This window comes from Malaclemys terrapin, chromosome 7, assembly GCF_027887155.1.
Source record: "Malaclemys terrapin pileata isolate rMalTer1 chromosome 7, rMalTer1.hap1, whole genome shotgun sequence".
Lineage (NCBI taxonomy): Eukaryota > Metazoa > Chordata > Testudines > Emydidae > Malaclemys > Malaclemys terrapin.
The window spans coordinates 95,601,067-95,618,458 of record NC_071511.1 but is presented as its reverse complement, the minus strand read 5'-3'; the positions used below and the strand labels follow the sequence as shown (position 1 = coordinate 95,618,458).

Here is a 17,392-nt window from a genome sequence, read left to right as displayed (position 1 = left end):
GGCTCTCAATGGTTGCTGCTAATTGATACAATCAGATCCAGAGTTTGGCTGGATGGTACTGGAGGCACTGTTGTCAACAGATCGCAATCCAATACCAACAGAGCCCTGGATTTGTAGGCTCTCTTGTCATGCCCCTGAGATGTTCTAAGTTCTCTTGGACTGAGCCTGAAGACTTTCAATTTAGGCAGGGTTGTATCTGACTTCTTCTAAGTGGATTTGGAAGAGGATTTATTCTCATGTTTATGAGAATGCTCCCAGCCTTCCCAACAAGACACCAGTGAGGGATCTGTAGGGGTAGACTCCCTCACTCCTGAGTCAGACCTCATGGTAGGAGAGGTACTCTTTGCTGAGTCATGCCTTGTATTGGAGCAGATCCCATCAGGTGCTCAAGGAGAAGTTTTTACCTTTCATGGGTACAACTGGGGAACAAGCAGCAGATAGATACTGCACCTTGCCATAACACAGGCTTCCCCAAGGCAGTGCAGGCAGCGTTGATGGTCATTGCTGACTGAGAAGAAGTGCAGGTAAGAAACTCAAAATCTTGAAGCCTGGAGTCCTGAGCATAGTCTAGGACCTGCAGTGGGGTAGCTGACTATAAAAGTAAAACTAGAATTTTAGAGTTTTATCTGGTAAAAACTTTTCACAAATATGTATTTACAGATAAACATAAGATAACAAAGTTCTGGGCACTGGAGGTTCCAACCTGAGTCATACAGTAGTGAGAAGGAACTAGAGAGGCAGTTTGTCTGCCCCACCCTTTTTCTTCTCAGTTGGAGGCACAAGGAGAGCAAGGGGTGCAGACCAACAGACACGGTTTTCAAAATTCTCCAGCTATGGGCACATGAAGTGCATGCCCCACAGTAGAATGCACATAGAGACCAGTACTCTTAGATTAAATATAATAGGCTTGATTCTTTAATTCCTTTATCTAGAAATTCAGACACCTTAAAGAATGCTCTACCCACACTTTACAGAATGATATTTTAAAATAGCCCAGTTAGATGGGTTTAAAAAAAAAAAAAAGTTTGAGATAAAGTTCTATGTTCACAGTCTTGGCTACAAATTCCTGGATGCAGCTCTCTCTTATTATATTGTCTTTAAACTTATAGAAATAATAGATTAAAAGTCTGGACTTCTGGCAGTTGACAACTTAATGTATAAAACTAACCCAAAACATCAATGGAAAAGGAGTAATAAGTACTCTACTCTGTTTGAAACAAATGGTCTGAGGTCTCAAAGACCCATATCCTAGAGGAAGGATGCAATTTTGTCCCTGGAGAAGGAAGCAAATAAATGGCTACATGAAAAAAGAAGCCCAGTGGGACTCCAATAGCTTAGATACTGTAGCAGGCATGTTGGGTGGCCAAATGGCCTTTTTCCAGTCCCTGAAGCATTCTAAATTACTCACTTTCAGTTAGCAGTTCAAGAAGTTTTTAAATGACACACTGGGAATCCAGGGGAAAGCCATTTTTCATGGATTCACTCAAAGGGGATCCATAGTTGGTCTGAGTTGCATGATAAAAATAGTAGTGTACTCAACAAAAAGAAAAATAGATTAAATCATCCTGCATCTCAGACAACAATTAAGTTCTTAGCTTTGATTTGCGTGATTAAAAGACAGAGGTACCAATTAAATTATATGAAACGTTTTGGTTCCAAGGACCCTGTGTCTCTAGTTTTACCAAAACAATGTTGCCATACTCTTAAATACAGGAAAGATATAATGATTGAAAAAAACATTGATAGTTTCCCTACTCCTAATGTGGTCAACTAAAGCCAAAAATATTATAACCAATATTAACAATTGTTATAGTTAAAAGTCCCAAGCACACAATTTTCTTGAATCCCCCCCTCCCACCTTTAGAGTCTGATAACTTTAAATTTAGGTCATACTTGTGGGGCACACCAGGCCTCGTTTATGTTCATTATCAAAGAAGCCACCACCTTCAGGCTTCAGAATGTAAGCTAAGAGCTTTTTTGGGGGGGTTGGGTAGGTGGGTGGGGTATCTGAAATATCCTTGGTCAAGGAAGCTAAATTGCCCATAAAATTGCCCATACGGTGGCACCATCTTATGTCCTAGTTCAAAAGGCCTCAGCTAAAGCATTAGTGCAGGGGTCCCCAACACTGTGCCCACGGGCGCCATGGCACCCACCGGGGCATCTAAGTGGGCCCGCGTACTGGCCAGCAGATGAGCATCTGCCGAAATGCTGTCGAGAAACAGCGTCATCCAGAGGTGTTGCCACCGAAATGCTGCCGATATTCGTCGGTGACACCTCTGGATGCTGCGCTTGTTGGCAGCATTTCGGCGGCGATGCCTATTGACATTGCTGCTTGTCGGCGGCATTTCGGCAGATGCTCAGCCGCTGCCACAGTCCTCCGTGGCTTGTCGTTTGGGGACCACTGCATTAGTGAAACAGTCTGGTAGAAAGGACAGTTGTAAGGCCCCATCTGACCACAATACTAGACATGATTGAAAAAGAAAAGGAGCATCAGAACTGCTTGCATACCTTTATGTTTAGGGTCCTGATAGAAGTCATACACCAGCTTCACTGACAGTTCAGACCTGAGAAGAGTTGAGCCCTGAAGAGGGTGTACAGTTTTGGTATTTTCTGATTCATTCTTGGTACACTCTCACATTAAAAACAGAAGTGTGCAACAATAATCAGTTGAGCAAAGCTAATTAAGAAGTGCAGCAAATCAAAAATCAGGAGGGATGGACTACAGACCTTTCATCCCAAATTTTCAGGCATAATTCAACTGTTGCCACTCCCTATCACAAGAAACAAGCCTACAAAGCCATGCAGAGAAATGTAAGAAAAAAGATTCTTCAAAAGGACTTTTCACGGACAGAAGCAATGGCTGAAGTTGGTTATCAGACCACTAATCTTGTGGAAATAAGCACGTTTCTAAGAATAGTTGTCAGCAGGAAATTTTAATTGTACAAACTCAGTAGGATACCACAGAGCATTAATAGAGAGATTCAAAACTGAGACCAGAATAGTTTCCAAACTAAGATACTCTATTATAGTTGGAGCCGACTTCAGCCTTGAAAAAAGTTTTAACATAGTAGTTTTCTGTACCAGAACCTTCCTATGGAAAAAGATTCCTGCATAAGAACTTTCATGTTTCTGGAAAAATAAGATATTTTTTCATGAGATCCAAGAAATTGTATTGAGTATTCATGAAACCCACTAGTTAATAACATTCTAGAAAAATATGGATATTAGTAACCATTTTCACCATATACACTGTGCACTACTACAATTGTCAAAGATTCCCAATATTCTTAAATCTGTACCTAACATGCGATCTTTCACAAATTCACAGCTGTGCATTAAGAAACTTACTACTTAATATTAAGTGAAATGTGCAGTTATAAAATACTAGTTTGTGATTGGGTACATTTATGTATTATTTTTTATTTTGACAAAAAGGAAAAAAAAGTTACTGGGAATGGCAAATGTTTGAATAAATGTCAACCAAAACTTCAGATCCAAAATTGTACTGAACTGCTTGATTTTTAGTGTGAACAGCTGTTAGATATTAACTTGTTGCTAGAACTAAGTTCTGGAACTCATTCACCAGGACTTCAAAAGTTGATGCCTCTGTGCTTAAGCAACTAAACTGCAAGTAAATCTATTGCAAGCTTTAATCCAGAATTATACAAGTCCAGGTGGGATCAACATCTTATATCCAACAATGGTAACAGTTTAAAAGTTTGTCTGCAAAATCCTTTATTATTCAAAACACCAACAGATACTTGGCAGGACAGTAAAAAGTAAGTTATAGTTACTTACACAGTAGTGACTGTATATCTTCAAGATGGGTGGTCCACACTGATTTCACTGTTGGCGCAAACATACACATCATCGGATTCTTTTGAAAAGCTGTGTCCACTGGGGCCACAACTGCACCTTGCTCACCCTCTTGCTTCAGTTAGCGGGGGAGTGGGGGAGGGGGAATAAAAAGAACAGGGCAGCTCCCACCTAAGCTCAATTCCTTCACTCAGTACAAGGACTCCTATCAGCAGGGCCGGAGGAAAGGATGTGGAATCTGTGTGGACACCACATCTTTAAGAACTACAGTTACTTACCATACAGTAAGTTATTTGTTCTTCAAGTGACCATCCACACAGATTCTACTCTTGGTGATTAGCAAGCAGTCATCCTAATCCCAGGAGGAAGGGGAATGGAGGCCTACTTGAAGAATGATTGCAGAATGGCCCTACAGATGTTTGTGTAAGACAGGGGTGGGCAAACTACGGCCCATGGGCCGAATCTGGCCCCTCAGGGCTTTGGCTCCAGCCTGTAGGATTGCCGCTTCAGGAAACAGCCAGCACCATGTCCCTGCGGCCCCGGAGACAGGCATGGACAGCTGTACCATCAGTTTGAACTCTAGGGCAGGGGGTTGCAACCTTTTTCTTTCTGAGGCCCCCCTCAACATGCTATAAAGACTCCAAGGCCCAGCAGGGGAGGGGGAAAGACTCGGGGATCCAGGCTGGAGGTGGGCCCTCGGGCATAAGCATACTTTGACTTCTATTTTGGGGGGGCAAGGGCCAGTAAGGCTTGGGCCAGTTCCGCATGGCAGGGTCCAGGGAGGCAGTGCCACCTCCACCCCAACTCACCTCAGCAGACCACCCAGCCTGACTGGGTTGTGTGTGGGGGAGGAGGGAAGAAGGGGAGGTAACTCAGGGTGTAGGCTGGAGAGTAGCTAGGGACTGTGTGCAGGCAGGGGGTAGCTCAGGATGCAGGCGGGGGGGATAGCTCAGGGTGCAGGCAGGAGGTAGTTAGGGGCTGTGCGCCAGGAGGGCTCACCTATGGTAACTGCTCTCCCTGCCTCAGCAGCTCTTACCAGTTGCTTGAGCTGAGGAGTAACCACAACCCCAGGCACCAGCAGCAGGAAATGGAACGACGCGACTACCTGCTCCATGGCTTCCCGCCTCTGACCTGGCCAAGGAGCGGGGGCAGGGAGAGGAGGAAGTGAGGGTGTTTGGAGCTGCCCTCAGGACTGCTCTGCCACTGCAGGAATGGGGGCAACCAGCACTTGGGCCTTCATCCCCACGGCTCGGGGGCGGGGGGCGCACCGAGGCTCAGGCTCTGGGTTCCAGCCGCAGGGTCCCACAGCCCCCATGAAAGGGCTTGAGGCCCCCCAGGGGGATGCAGACCCCCGGTTGAGAACCACTGCTTTAGGGGAAGGGAATACAAATGTCTGACCAGAAGGAACTGTAACTATGCTACTTAGAAATATTGACTTCTCCAAATTCCAACCATAACTAAGGTAACCCCAAGCTGCTTAGCTTGGGTTAGCCTTAAAGGGCCTAGAACGCTTGCAAATTACAGTAGCTTCTATTACTGTCTTAAGTTTCAAAAGGAAACACATTTGTGAGAGTATGTTTATGGACTTTAACCGCATAAAGAACTTTTTTAGTTAATAAATTTCTCGTTAGTTTATTACAGGATTGGCTACAAGCATTGTCTTTGGTGAGAGATCTAAGGTACAATTGACCTGGAGTAAGTGACTGGTTCTTTAGGACTGGAAGTAACCTGAATAATTGTGATTTTTGGTTTAAGGGACCATCTATCACAAAAAGGCAGGCTTGCCTGCATGGCAAGACTATCCCCTTTGGCACTGTGGTCTCCTGTGACTCCATGTTAAGGTTGTTATAGGTTGAGGAACTCACACTTGAAACTTGATCGGTGAAATATAATTCTAGACACAACCAATTTGGTGGTTTTGCCCTGTTCCTTAACAGTCTTCACTAAGGTTGGCACTCACAGTTCAGAGCCATTCTCGACACCTTTACAACCGTGTCACTTAAAAGATTGAGGAAAAAGCTCAGCCAGCACAGTCGTCTACTGGCTGAATTTGCACTATACCTGTGATTGTCTCGCAGAACTCAAGTCTTTCTCATCCTAGGTCAAAGGAATCGAGTGTCATAGCACGAATTGATAGAATGGCAAACTCTGAGGGCTCTTAACAAAAAGACAGATTTTTTCTCCCGCAGTATATTAGTCCTCATGAAAAGGCACTTCACTGGAACTCAGTTTCTGTTCCTATTGTCGCAGACTTCTTGTGCAACCAGCGCGCACTATTTAATTTCTCCTTGCTTTCTGTTCCTCATCTACTTCCCCCCTACAAAGTAGTATTTCAGGGACAAGTTTATTAATGCTTGAGGTGTTTAGATACAACAGTGATTTGTGCCTTCGAAAACCCTACAAATAAAAATTAAATATGTCCAGTTTCTTCCCGCCAAGTGCAGACTGGGTTAAAACTCATTTAACAGCAACTACATGGAGAACTGCAGCAAAGCTAACACGTGGAAATTTTGAAGTGCAGCACAGTAGCCTTTCTAGTGGACAGCAAAGTTTCCCTTGAGTAGATGTTGGTGGTCATGGGGTGCTGGACAACAGGCTTTACTGTTAACTATTAAAAGTTAACATTTGTGCAAACCTTTGAATAGGTAAAATACTATTACGAGTGATAGAATTTTTATTAAATACTTGATGTACTAAGCCACTTTGAAGGACAAAAAGGACGTTATTTTCTTTCCTCTACTGAGTCTGTTGCAGAATCAAAAGTTCATTGTTTTAAAAAAATTACACTTTTATCTTTTAATAGCTGTGCCTGCTACACTTCGATGGGGCTGCCTGTACCAAGCCTGAATTAAGTGGGGAAGGTTGAGTGCAAATCTACCCTTCTAGCCTCCTAAAAATACCCTCACTGGTTACAGAAATTGAACCAGGCTACCATTCCAGTACAAATGGCTGCTCAGTAGAAAGCACTGCCAACTCCTCATGCTGCATGAAAGTTCCTGGTGAAAGCCAGTTTCTAGAAGCCAGAACCCTAAAAAGTTTGATGCTGGCAGTAAGAAAACACTTTAAAAATGGAAGAGCAGTTTAGTGAAGTTTGGCCAGTGGAAACATGGAATCATTGTCAAAACCAGTGTCAAAATACCCCAAAAGGGTGATCTTACTAACAACTAGAGAGGAGTTACACTACTTTCTCTTGTAGGGAAAAGCCTTCTGATGTGTGATGCTAAACAAGATGAAAGGAGCAGAGGAGGCAAAGCTTAGAGAAGAACAGACTGGATTCAGGCACAAGAGATTGTGCAGATCAGATATTCACACTAAGTACCATTATAAAAGAATGTATAGAATAGCAACCTTTCCTCATTATCAATTTCATTAATTTTCAAAAGGCATTTTGACAACCTGCTCTGACATAATATTGAGGAATAGTCTTCAGCCCTACGGAATCCCAGCTAAACATCATCAAGGCCATGTACAGAGATGTGAGATGCTTTGTAGAAGTGAACCACCAGACAACATAATGGTTCAATGCGGACACTGGCATGAAACAGGGCTACAGTTTATCTCCACTGTTGTTTGACATTGCCACAGACTGGATAATGAAGTGCATAAACTACACAAATACTGGTATAGGATGGACAGATGGAAAACGCCTAGAAGACCTAGACTTTGCAGATGATATTGTGCTACTGAACGATACCCCAAAAAATTTACAAAGACTACCTGGCCACAAAAAAACAAACAAACAAAAAAAAAAAAAAACACACCCAACCACATGCCAAGCAGGGCTCAAAATTAGTTATGCTAAAACAAACATGCTTGAAACCCACACATCATCAAGCAGTAACATCACATTAGAAGGCAAAAATCAAGAAATTAGAGCCATTCACCCACCTGGGCAGCACCATATTGGCCAACTGAAGACAAGAAGGAAGTGACACCAAGAAAAGGAAAGGCATCCAGAATATTTACTAATCAGAATATGGAAACCAAAGATGTATGACACGAGAATAAAAGTGAGAATTTTCAATTCAAATGTAATTTCAGTGTTACCATATGGCTGCGAGAGCTGGAGAGCTACCAAATCATTAGGAAAAAAGGAAGCCTTAGAAAATAAGCGCCTGCGAAAGATTCTGAGCATTGGTTGGAAAAACTTCATTATCAAAGAAGAGATTCAAGAAAATCACTAACCAGCAGCTTGTTTCCATCAGAATCTGAAGGAAGCAATGTACATATTTAGGGCATATACTCCAGATGCCAATACAGAGACTCCCACATGAAGCAATCAAGTGAACACCAAATAGTGTCAGAAAATGAAGGTGCCCAAAAGAAGCCTTAAGAATCAGCCTTCACAGCGAGGGTAGAACAGTCTATCAACACCATAGAGCAGCAGGAAATGGCAGAGGAATGAAAGATATATTTTTGCCCTATGCGCCAACAGTGGCGAGGGATGGATGTAAGAATTTTTACTAATATTTGGGGAAGGAACAAAGGGCAATTATCTTCAGGGAGACTGTCAGAATTCTGAGAAATCCATAATAAAACTCCAAATTATTTCATCTCCAAAAATTCCACATCAACTCACGTGTCCACCTAAATAAAAATGAAATATGATAAAATATAAGTAGGCAGGTGAACACCAGCAGACAGAGTCTGAACTAGATGCTATTTCCCCCTTTATTCCACAAGATGTAAATTTACCTGACCCAGTGTTGCTAGCCCATTCACGGTTAGCAGCAGAAATACAGGAGAGTAGTTGTAAGAAAGAACGCCTCTGAAGTGATAGGGACCCTGCCAAAGTCCCACCCCTCCCCCTTTCTCCATGAATAAGAACAGGTAGACTTAATAGCACAGTTTAAGAGAAATTTTAAAAAATAAACAAGTGTTTGGTCTTCAGTAGTGCCAGAGAGTTTAGAGAACCTATAAATGTCTGCAAAAAGAACAGGAGTACTTGTGGCACCTTAGAGACTAACAAATTTATAAATCTAATAAATTTGTTAGTCTCTAAGGTGCCACAAGTACTCCTGTTCTTTTTGCGGATACAGACTAACTACTCTGAAACCTACAAATGTCTGCAAGTTCTTGGAAGGCATTTATGAAACTGTGTAAGATCTCATTATCAGAATTTAAAGATTATTAATTCAATATAAAAATCCAAACTTAGGTCCATAATATTGGAAACTGACAGTCATTATGCTGCTAAAACAGCTGTCTAATTCACCAATTTTCATTGAAAACAGTGACATGCATCTTGTTGCCATAAAGTTTGTTCCATCTTGAGTCCAAGAAAAGCTGGCAGTAGTTTTACCGTAATATTAAGTTAACCACTAAAATACTATTTTGTATTAAATGATCTGAGTGACAGTGGATTAGAACTACAGTAACTCCTCACTTAAAGTGATCCCAGTTAACATTGTTTTGTTAGGTTGCTGATCTATTAGAGAACATACTCATTTAAAGTCATGCAACGTTACGTTATAAGGTTATTTGGCTCGCCCCGCTCCACCCGCCTGGCACTCCTGCCGGGGAGCGGGGTCAGCTCGCAGGGGCTTATCCCACTCTGCCCGCCCGGCATTCCAGCCAGGGAGTGGGCAAGCCCTCGACCCCCAGCAGGAGCGCCGGCCGGGCAGAGTGGGGCAAGCCCCCGCACCCCAACCCCACTATGCCCTGCCTCAACCAAGCTTCACAATCATTGGTGAGTACAGTATTAATTTGTTTAAAATTATTTTAAAAACTCATACTGTGTATGTATAATGACTTTTTCTAGCAAAAAACATTTCCCTGGAACCTAACTCCCCCACCCCCCATTTACATTAATTCTTATGCATAGATTGGAGTTGCTTAACATTGTTTTGCTTAAAGTAGCATTTTTCAGGAACATAACTACAACGTTAAGAGAGGAGTTACTGTATGTGGTCTAGCACTCCCACAGGTATGACATCAAAATTTAAACTGTTACAATATAAACTTTTACATTAAGGTTTATTTATTTATTTTACCAAAAGTCAGATCCATTTTATAATCACTATAATATGGTATCCCTGTGCTTAAACTTCAGGGGAAGGGTAGTTCCTAACTGTGTGGGGAAGTCAACTCTGAAACCAGAGCGCGATTCCATCTGACAGATTGCATCTTTAGATGTAGCCATAAGGCTGGGTCAGAAGTGGTCATGACCTTTACCCTAGGACAGTGGTTCCCAAACTTTAACAGCCCGTGAACCCCTTTCACTAAATTGTGAAATCTCGTGAACCACCTCCTAAAAATGAATATTTTCAGGGATTTAACTTTAAATTTCCTCAGTGTGATGGATGCCCCGCTCTTCCTGGGGCTCGGGCTGCCAGCCCTGCGTGGGGAGCACTGGGGTTCGGACTGCCGGCTCCCCTGCTGACGGGGGCAGGGCTCGGGCTGCCAGCCCCAACTGCCTGGCCCCACTCTTCCCGGGGCTTGAGCTGCCAGCTCTGTGTGAGGAGCGCTGGGGTTCGGACTGCTGGCTCCCCCGCTGATGGGGGCAGGGCTCAGGCTGCCAGCCCCAACGGCCCAGCCCCGCTCTCCCTGGGGCTCGGGGTGTCTGCCCTGCAACCAGGCCCCACCTGCTGTCTCTAATGCCCGGGGTCCTCTGTCCGCCATTAGTGAAATTTTTCTGATGAACCCCCTGTAATGTTCTGCGAACCCCCAGGGGTATATATATATATATATATACACACACACACACACACACACACACACACACACACTATATAACCAAGTTGAACAATGCTAACCAAGCAAATTAAGCCATTTAGAATGATATTAGGCTGCTGTGCGGCCACGCAGCTTAGGGGAACTTAGGACCACTGTCACCTTCAAGTCTGACCTCTTGCATAAGAGGCCAGAGAGCGACCCCAAATTATTCCTAGAGTATATATCTTTTATCATCGAATCTTGATTTAAAAAAATGGTCAATGATGGAGAATCCACCACAACCCTTGGTAAGCTGTTCCAATGATTAATTACCTTCATGGTTAAAAATTTACACTTTATTTCCAATCTGAATTTGTCTAGCTTCAACTTCCAGCCATTGGATCAGCTTTTTCTGCTAGACTGAAGAGCCCATTATTAAATATTTGTTTCCCATGCTGATACTTATAGATGTAATCAAGTCACTCCTTAATCTTCTCTTCATTAAGCTAAATAGATTGAAAGCCCTGAGTCTATCACAATAAGCCATGTTTTTTAATCCTTTAATCATTCTCATGGCTTTTCTCTGAAGCATCTCCCATTTATCAATATCCTTCTTGAACTATGGGCACCAGAACTGGACACAGCATTCCAGCAGCGGTTACACCAGTGCCAAATACAGAGGTAAAATAATCTCTCAGCTGCTACTCAGGATTCCCCTATTTATACATCCAAGGATTGCATTAGCCCTTTTGGCCACAGCATTGCACAGAGAGCTCATGTTCAAATGATTATCCATCACTACTCCCTAATCTTTTTCAGAGTCACTGCTTCTCCGGACAGAGTCCCGCTTCCTGTAACTATGGCCTATATTCTTTCTTCCTAGATGTGTTTCCCTGAACCAGAAGATGTGTTGCGAAACACTGGCTCCCAGGTCAGAAGAACCAAGCATACGGCCAAAAGCTTGAGTACATTAAAGCTCAACTTCTACTTTTCTAGGGTCCAAAAGCCTTGAACTGCATGAACTCTAGGTAGGCTCCTCCCCAGCCCAGGAGACATGTATCTAAAGTGTAAGGACATGAGGAGAAAGAAGAGGTAGACACTATAAAATGGGGGGGTGGAGTTCCCATCAGGCCAGGGGAACAAATGGGCTCTTCCCAAGAGAAGAGCAATTTCCATCTGACCACATGAAAGGAAAGGACTGAAAGGGACATGCATGTTCTACTCCTGAGGGAATTCTGCACCAAAAAATTAAAAACTCTGCGCACATTTTAAAATCCTGCAAACTTCTGCATATTTTATTTATCAAAATAACACACTATAATCACACCATTTTCAATTATTTTGGTAATTTAGTTAAGAAAACTTGTCAGCAAATAATTGAAAATGGTGTGATTATAGTGTTATTATGATAAATAAAATATGCAGAAGTTTGCAGGATTTAAAATTTTTTAATTTGGGGGGTAGAAATTCTTCCAGAGTACCAGGGTTCTTTCTGTGTGGCATAATCTGGGTACAGGCATCTCAGTAGAGGGTGCGGGGGGGAGGGCAGCGCATTGGGAGGTTCTGGGTGCAGGGGGAATGGGACTCTGCAGGGGAGTCCAAGTGAAGGTGGTTAGGGCTCAGCGGGGAGGGCTGGGATGGGGGGGGGGCTCAGCTGGGGGTATGGGATCAGGGTGCAGCTGGCTGGGACTCAGTGGGGTGAGGGTCCGAATGCGGGGGTCTGGGTACTGGGGGAGGGGGCTCCTGATGCATGGGGCGAGGCTCAGTGGGGTGGGTTCTGGGTGTTGGAGGTTACAGGCAGTGGTGATGCTTGGGTGGGTAGGTCCAGATGCATGGGGGTTGGATAGACAGGGGGAGCAGCTCCCCCTTCAGTGACCCCTTTTCCCCATGGCTGAGGAGCGACAGGGCCAGGAAGTGGGGGAGAGGTCACTGTAGGGGAAGCTGCTCCCTGTGCACCCAACCCCGTGCATCTGGACCCACGCACCCAACCTCCCTCCTCCCTGCATCCAGAACCCCCACCTCACCGAGCCTCACCTCCTGCACCCAGACACCCCCCCGCCATGGTACAGAGCTTCCTGCAGTCAGGGAAGGTTTTGGGGGTTGATCTGACCCAGCCCCAGCTGATCCATGCAGGAGAGGGGGAAGGGAGAACTCAGTCTCCCTCAACCTCCTTCCCCCCAGGGCTAACATCCCTGGGCAGCCAGAGCGGCCCCAGACCTACACCCCCACCCCCTATCCAGTGGCTTACCTCTTCCCTGGCTGCCGGAAAAGACACACCTGCGCTGCCGGGGAGGGGTGAGTGAGCACTGATGCAGCTTCTCTTTGCTTCCCCACAGAAACCATTTTTCTGCAGGAAGCAAAGAGAATCTTCAAGGGGACGTGTTTCTGCATGCATGCAGTGCTGCAGAATTTCCTCAGTAGTAATGTACCATTGCCCATAGGAGCAAGTTCACATAGGCCACAAAACCTCCCAAGATAGGCAAAGTCATGCTGACTGGCTGAAATACGTGGAAACACCTTAAACCGGGGACGATTAAAGTGTGAGAAGTGTGTCATGAGAAAGGAAAGCTTTGGCAATCCATGCACAAGTGATGTCATTCCTGGGAGGAAGACAGGTCAGAGAGACCTTCCCTTGGTTGATTAAGTACCTATTGTGGGCTTTGTAAATCAGAACCCTGTCATAGAGAAGCCAGTTTGGTGCAGATGAAGAGGTTTTTCAGATGGGATACACTTGTAATCACTATCTCAGCACAAGCTTGTAAACAGAACTGACAAGATGAAGTCACTATGGACTAACTAGGCTCCAAAAGAGTAGGTACTATATTGCAAAGAAAAATCCCCAAGGGCAAATGAGGCTAATGCAAGCGGACCAACAGCCATGAAAACATGGAGGAATTCCCTTACGTCCACTGAACAGCATGAATAGTAGATCTGGGACTCTCTTGACAAAAAGTTTGTTTGTGGGACCATCTGAGACAGCTAAGATATAGGAAGGGGTTAAAGTCCCCATGGTGCATAGGTCAACCAGAAGATGAGTGTAGAAAACATTGAGATAATTCTTCTGGGAAAGATTACATCATGGCTCTCTTGCAGAGGACTTCTGGACACTGTGACCGAAGAATGAGGTAATCTGAGATCAAAAAGGACAAGTGGCAGCTGGGAAACTGAAGAATAAGTAAAAAAAAAACACAACAACAAAACTGTTTATCACCAACTCCCTTACGTAGGTATGCAAGGTGGCTCAACTGATATCCAATCAGTCCACCCAAAAAGGCAGTAAAACCCAGAAGCATAAAGTGTGTCGGGAGGGGGAGGGGGTAGAAAAAGATGGCAAGGCCTCCAGATCTGCGGCAATAATGGCAGCATCAGAGGTTGCTTTACACAAGTGGATGATGAGCCAGGAAGAACCCATAAAAGATTGTGCCTTGTGACGATGTTTGAGGAGAAGGAACTTAAGGAAGATACTACATTCAGTTGTAGAGCAAAAGATACAAAGGCCCCAGTGCGTGGTATCCCAAAGGTGAATGCCCTACCTTCCTCTCAGTGGAATCCAGTGGAGAAACCATCAAGTCAGGGGGACAAAGTGGATTTTGACAGAGGCAAGTTAACATTGTCATTCATCCTAGGGACAGAGAATATTCTTGTGCTTTAATTATTGTGAGGGTCTCTTGAAGAAAGTCTCCTCAGGCTGAGCCTTTCGAACTTTCACCACCAACATGGCAAGACTGGAGAATGGACTCTTGCTCCATGTGAGTGGCAGTCTGTGTCCTGATTCATCTTCAAGCTGGTGTACTTTAGATCCTCATCAACCAAAACTGTGATCACAAGAGAGGAGATTAGTTTGGAGAAACCCCACTAAAGCCAGGAAAATTCATGCAAAAATCAGAGCAGAACCTAGAGCACTCATTTCTGTAAAATTGGTTTGAGAGAAGTCAGGGTGGGAAGGAAGATTCCCCCAGGAAGAATTTCTGCCCTTGCATGATTTGAGGGCTCCAAAAATCAAGGATTAAATCCTGGCAAAGCTGCTTAGGAGTTCAGATACCACTGGGTGTGACAGGTGCCATTGCATCACGAACAGCTGGACAAAAGATGCTTGCAGCAAGCACACAAACAAAAAATTATGCAATAAGAGACAGCAGCCAGAGACTTTTATAGAAAGACCATAACTCTATTTTGCACCTTGCTTCCTGGTAGGTGAAACCAAACACATAGCAAAAAACTGTAGTGTTGAAACTCTTCATTTGACTAACCTACTATATATCTTCTGCTATTTAAATCCAATTTAACTGGTACCTTAGTAAGGAAGCAGTGGTAATTTTATATCAATTCTTAAATTACATTAGTGAGGTCAATGAGTGTGACATTTACTTGTTGCTAATGGTATCTAATGACTGGATGATTTAGTGCCATAACTACTCATGCTACCATGAAAATGTGATGTTCATTCTACTTTAATGATTGCTAAACAATCCCATGCATGGCATAGAATGTGACTAGAAAAAATATATTAAATTCCATACCCCTGTGTTTAACAGATTGAGAGTAGATACTGATGTAACACTGCCAGAACTGTCATCCTAATGAGAAAAACAGAGGTAAAGCCTTAGTAAAAAGTTGTAAAGTCAATCAAATATTGCAATATGCATGTTAAAACTCATTTTTGCACAACTTTCTGTATTCCTAAAGTACTTTTTACTTTGAGGCAAGGATGCTATCTGTCCTACCATGGGCTTGCCTTACCTTTCACAAATATACCAGGGTGTAGCACATGTGAGGTCTCACCTATACAAAATGTGAGTCTTTAACGTGTTGCAATGAGGGTCATAGAGCTTTCATTCTGAGACAGGTCTTCCTTCTCCTTTCATACTCCTCCTTCACTCCAGCCCAGTTTACACATTTCTTCTTTTCTGGGACCAAAACCTCAAGCACTTCATAGCGTAAACTCTGTGGCCAAGGGTGCAGATTGTCTGATCCACAATTATAAACACTCCCTCCATTACTGGAAGCTGGGGATATACACATCTGCTAAACTATTAGCCTCTCATGAAGCAGAAACACACATGTACAATGTCACACCAATTTTGTGCCTCATTGTAAAAGACAACATGGAGACAAAAGATTAAGACGAGATTGACAAAAAATGATGATCTCGGCTCTTTGAGCTGTGGCGCAAACCTAATATCTGTTCTTATCAGTATTAAAGAGCTGAGCTAATTGATGCCACTCTAAAGAGGTTTCTCTACTAGAAATGTTAGTAATTAACTGCAGGTAACAATCAAGCTAACTTAAGTTTGAAATGACATATTAAAGCTTCCCTTATCATATTTCCCCCCCTTTTTGATACTATGGCATTAGGCTGCCCATACATCTACAAAATCTACCTCTTTGGAATTAGCATCAGTAAAATCCATCATGTTCAAGAAAAGTACCTTTCACAAAGAACAAGCATGTCACCTGAATGACAGACTTAGGCTCTGACAGCCTATGATGAGGCTATGAATGAATTCAAATCTAGATTGCTGGCAATGGGGAGGGGGTGGGAAGTCAAACTCAGTTGTTACTTACACTGAGTAATACAAGTTTCAGTTACAAGTCTATCAAAATAAACCGATATTAAGCAAAAAAATCCAACCACAAATCTCTAAAAAGCTGACACTAAACAAATAGCAAAATAAGGGTAATTTCTATCCCAAAATATACCCATCTTCACAACATTTTTCACATAAAACATTTTACAGATACATTGCCAAATCCAACAACTTAACTCTTCAGCCCTTGAACCTAAAAGTTAACTTCAGAATAAGTGCTCAATGATCAAGTTGATTGTTAACATACTGTAAACTCAGGGGTTTGCATTACTGTTTCTACTGTCCCCTCAAGAGATCTTTTAATAGAGATTTATAGGAACGCAGGAATTGCCATAGTAGGTCAGATCCAGGGTCCATCTACTCCAGTACCTGATAATTCGGAGAAAAGAGCAAAAACCCTACAATAGTCAGAGATTGACTAACAGCCCTGAAGCATGAGGTTTAATACACTCCTTCCAAAAATTTTTGCCATAAATTGTAACTGGATATTCTTTATATCCTTGTGTGTCCATATAAATATCCAGTCCCTTTTCAAATCTTAAATTCTTGACCTCAGTGACTTCCTGTGGCAGTATTAATTACACAGATTAATTACATGTGTGAAAATATTTCCTTCCATTACTTTTTAATTTCCCACCTTTTAATTTCACTAAATTACACATTTGTTCTCATATGATGAGACAGGGAGAAAAGTACTGACCTACCTTTTGAATAAAAGTTGTACAATGTCCCCTCTTATTTGCTTAAGATAAACAACTTCAGCATTTTCAATCTCTTTATATGAGAGGTTTTCTATGCCCCTGATAAAGTACCCTATTTACCAATCAGTTTGTATAAAAAATTGCTCAATTTAATTTGTAACTGTATATACACACTCACTGTTACATGCTACTTAACAGAACTCTTCCTTTAAAACTATTTCTCCCCACAATATCTATAATTACCAATGTTTCAAAATGAGTCATCTGCATGTGGCAAATCATCATCGCTCTAGACTGAGATAGACAGAATGAACTGTGAGGCAGCTTCAGTAGATATGAAGGTACTTAGAATTACTGGTCATCCATCCAAAGGTCACAAAACCATAGAAGAGGGTAGAATGAACTCAGAACAGAAGACCAAGGCCATCCATGTTGAAATCTTTGAACTAGCAGAACAAACAGCCATTAAAACCTCCTGCAAATGTTTTGGAGGATCCTTCTTTGATGGATCTGCTCTCTTTTGGAACCAACGCATACTGTTGAAACTCTAGGATCTTTAAAGATTTCCAGACATGGAAGCTACTCTCAGTAGAAAATAAGAAAGGCTCTGTTTCAAAATAAATAAATAAATAA

The 17,392-nt window shown here is 42.9% G+C and overlaps 1 protein-coding gene across 2 annotated transcripts in view; it reads right to left on the bottom strand.

The window, feature by feature from the left end:
• TBC1D12 (TBC1 domain family member 12) overlaps positions 1–17,392 on the bottom strand; it is an 85,836-nt gene that overhangs the window by 32,791 nt on the left and 35,653 nt on the right. Inside the window, exon 3 of one of the 2 annotated variants that reach the window (XM_054033540.1) lies at positions 14,991–15,047. The exons of the other annotated variant lie outside the window; for it this stretch is intronic. Within the exon in view, the coding sequence (XP_053889515.1) occupies positions 14,991–15,047 (57 nt within the window). The remainder of the gene's footprint in view (positions 1–14,990; positions 15,048–17,392) is intronic. 2 annotated transcript variants of the gene reach the window in all.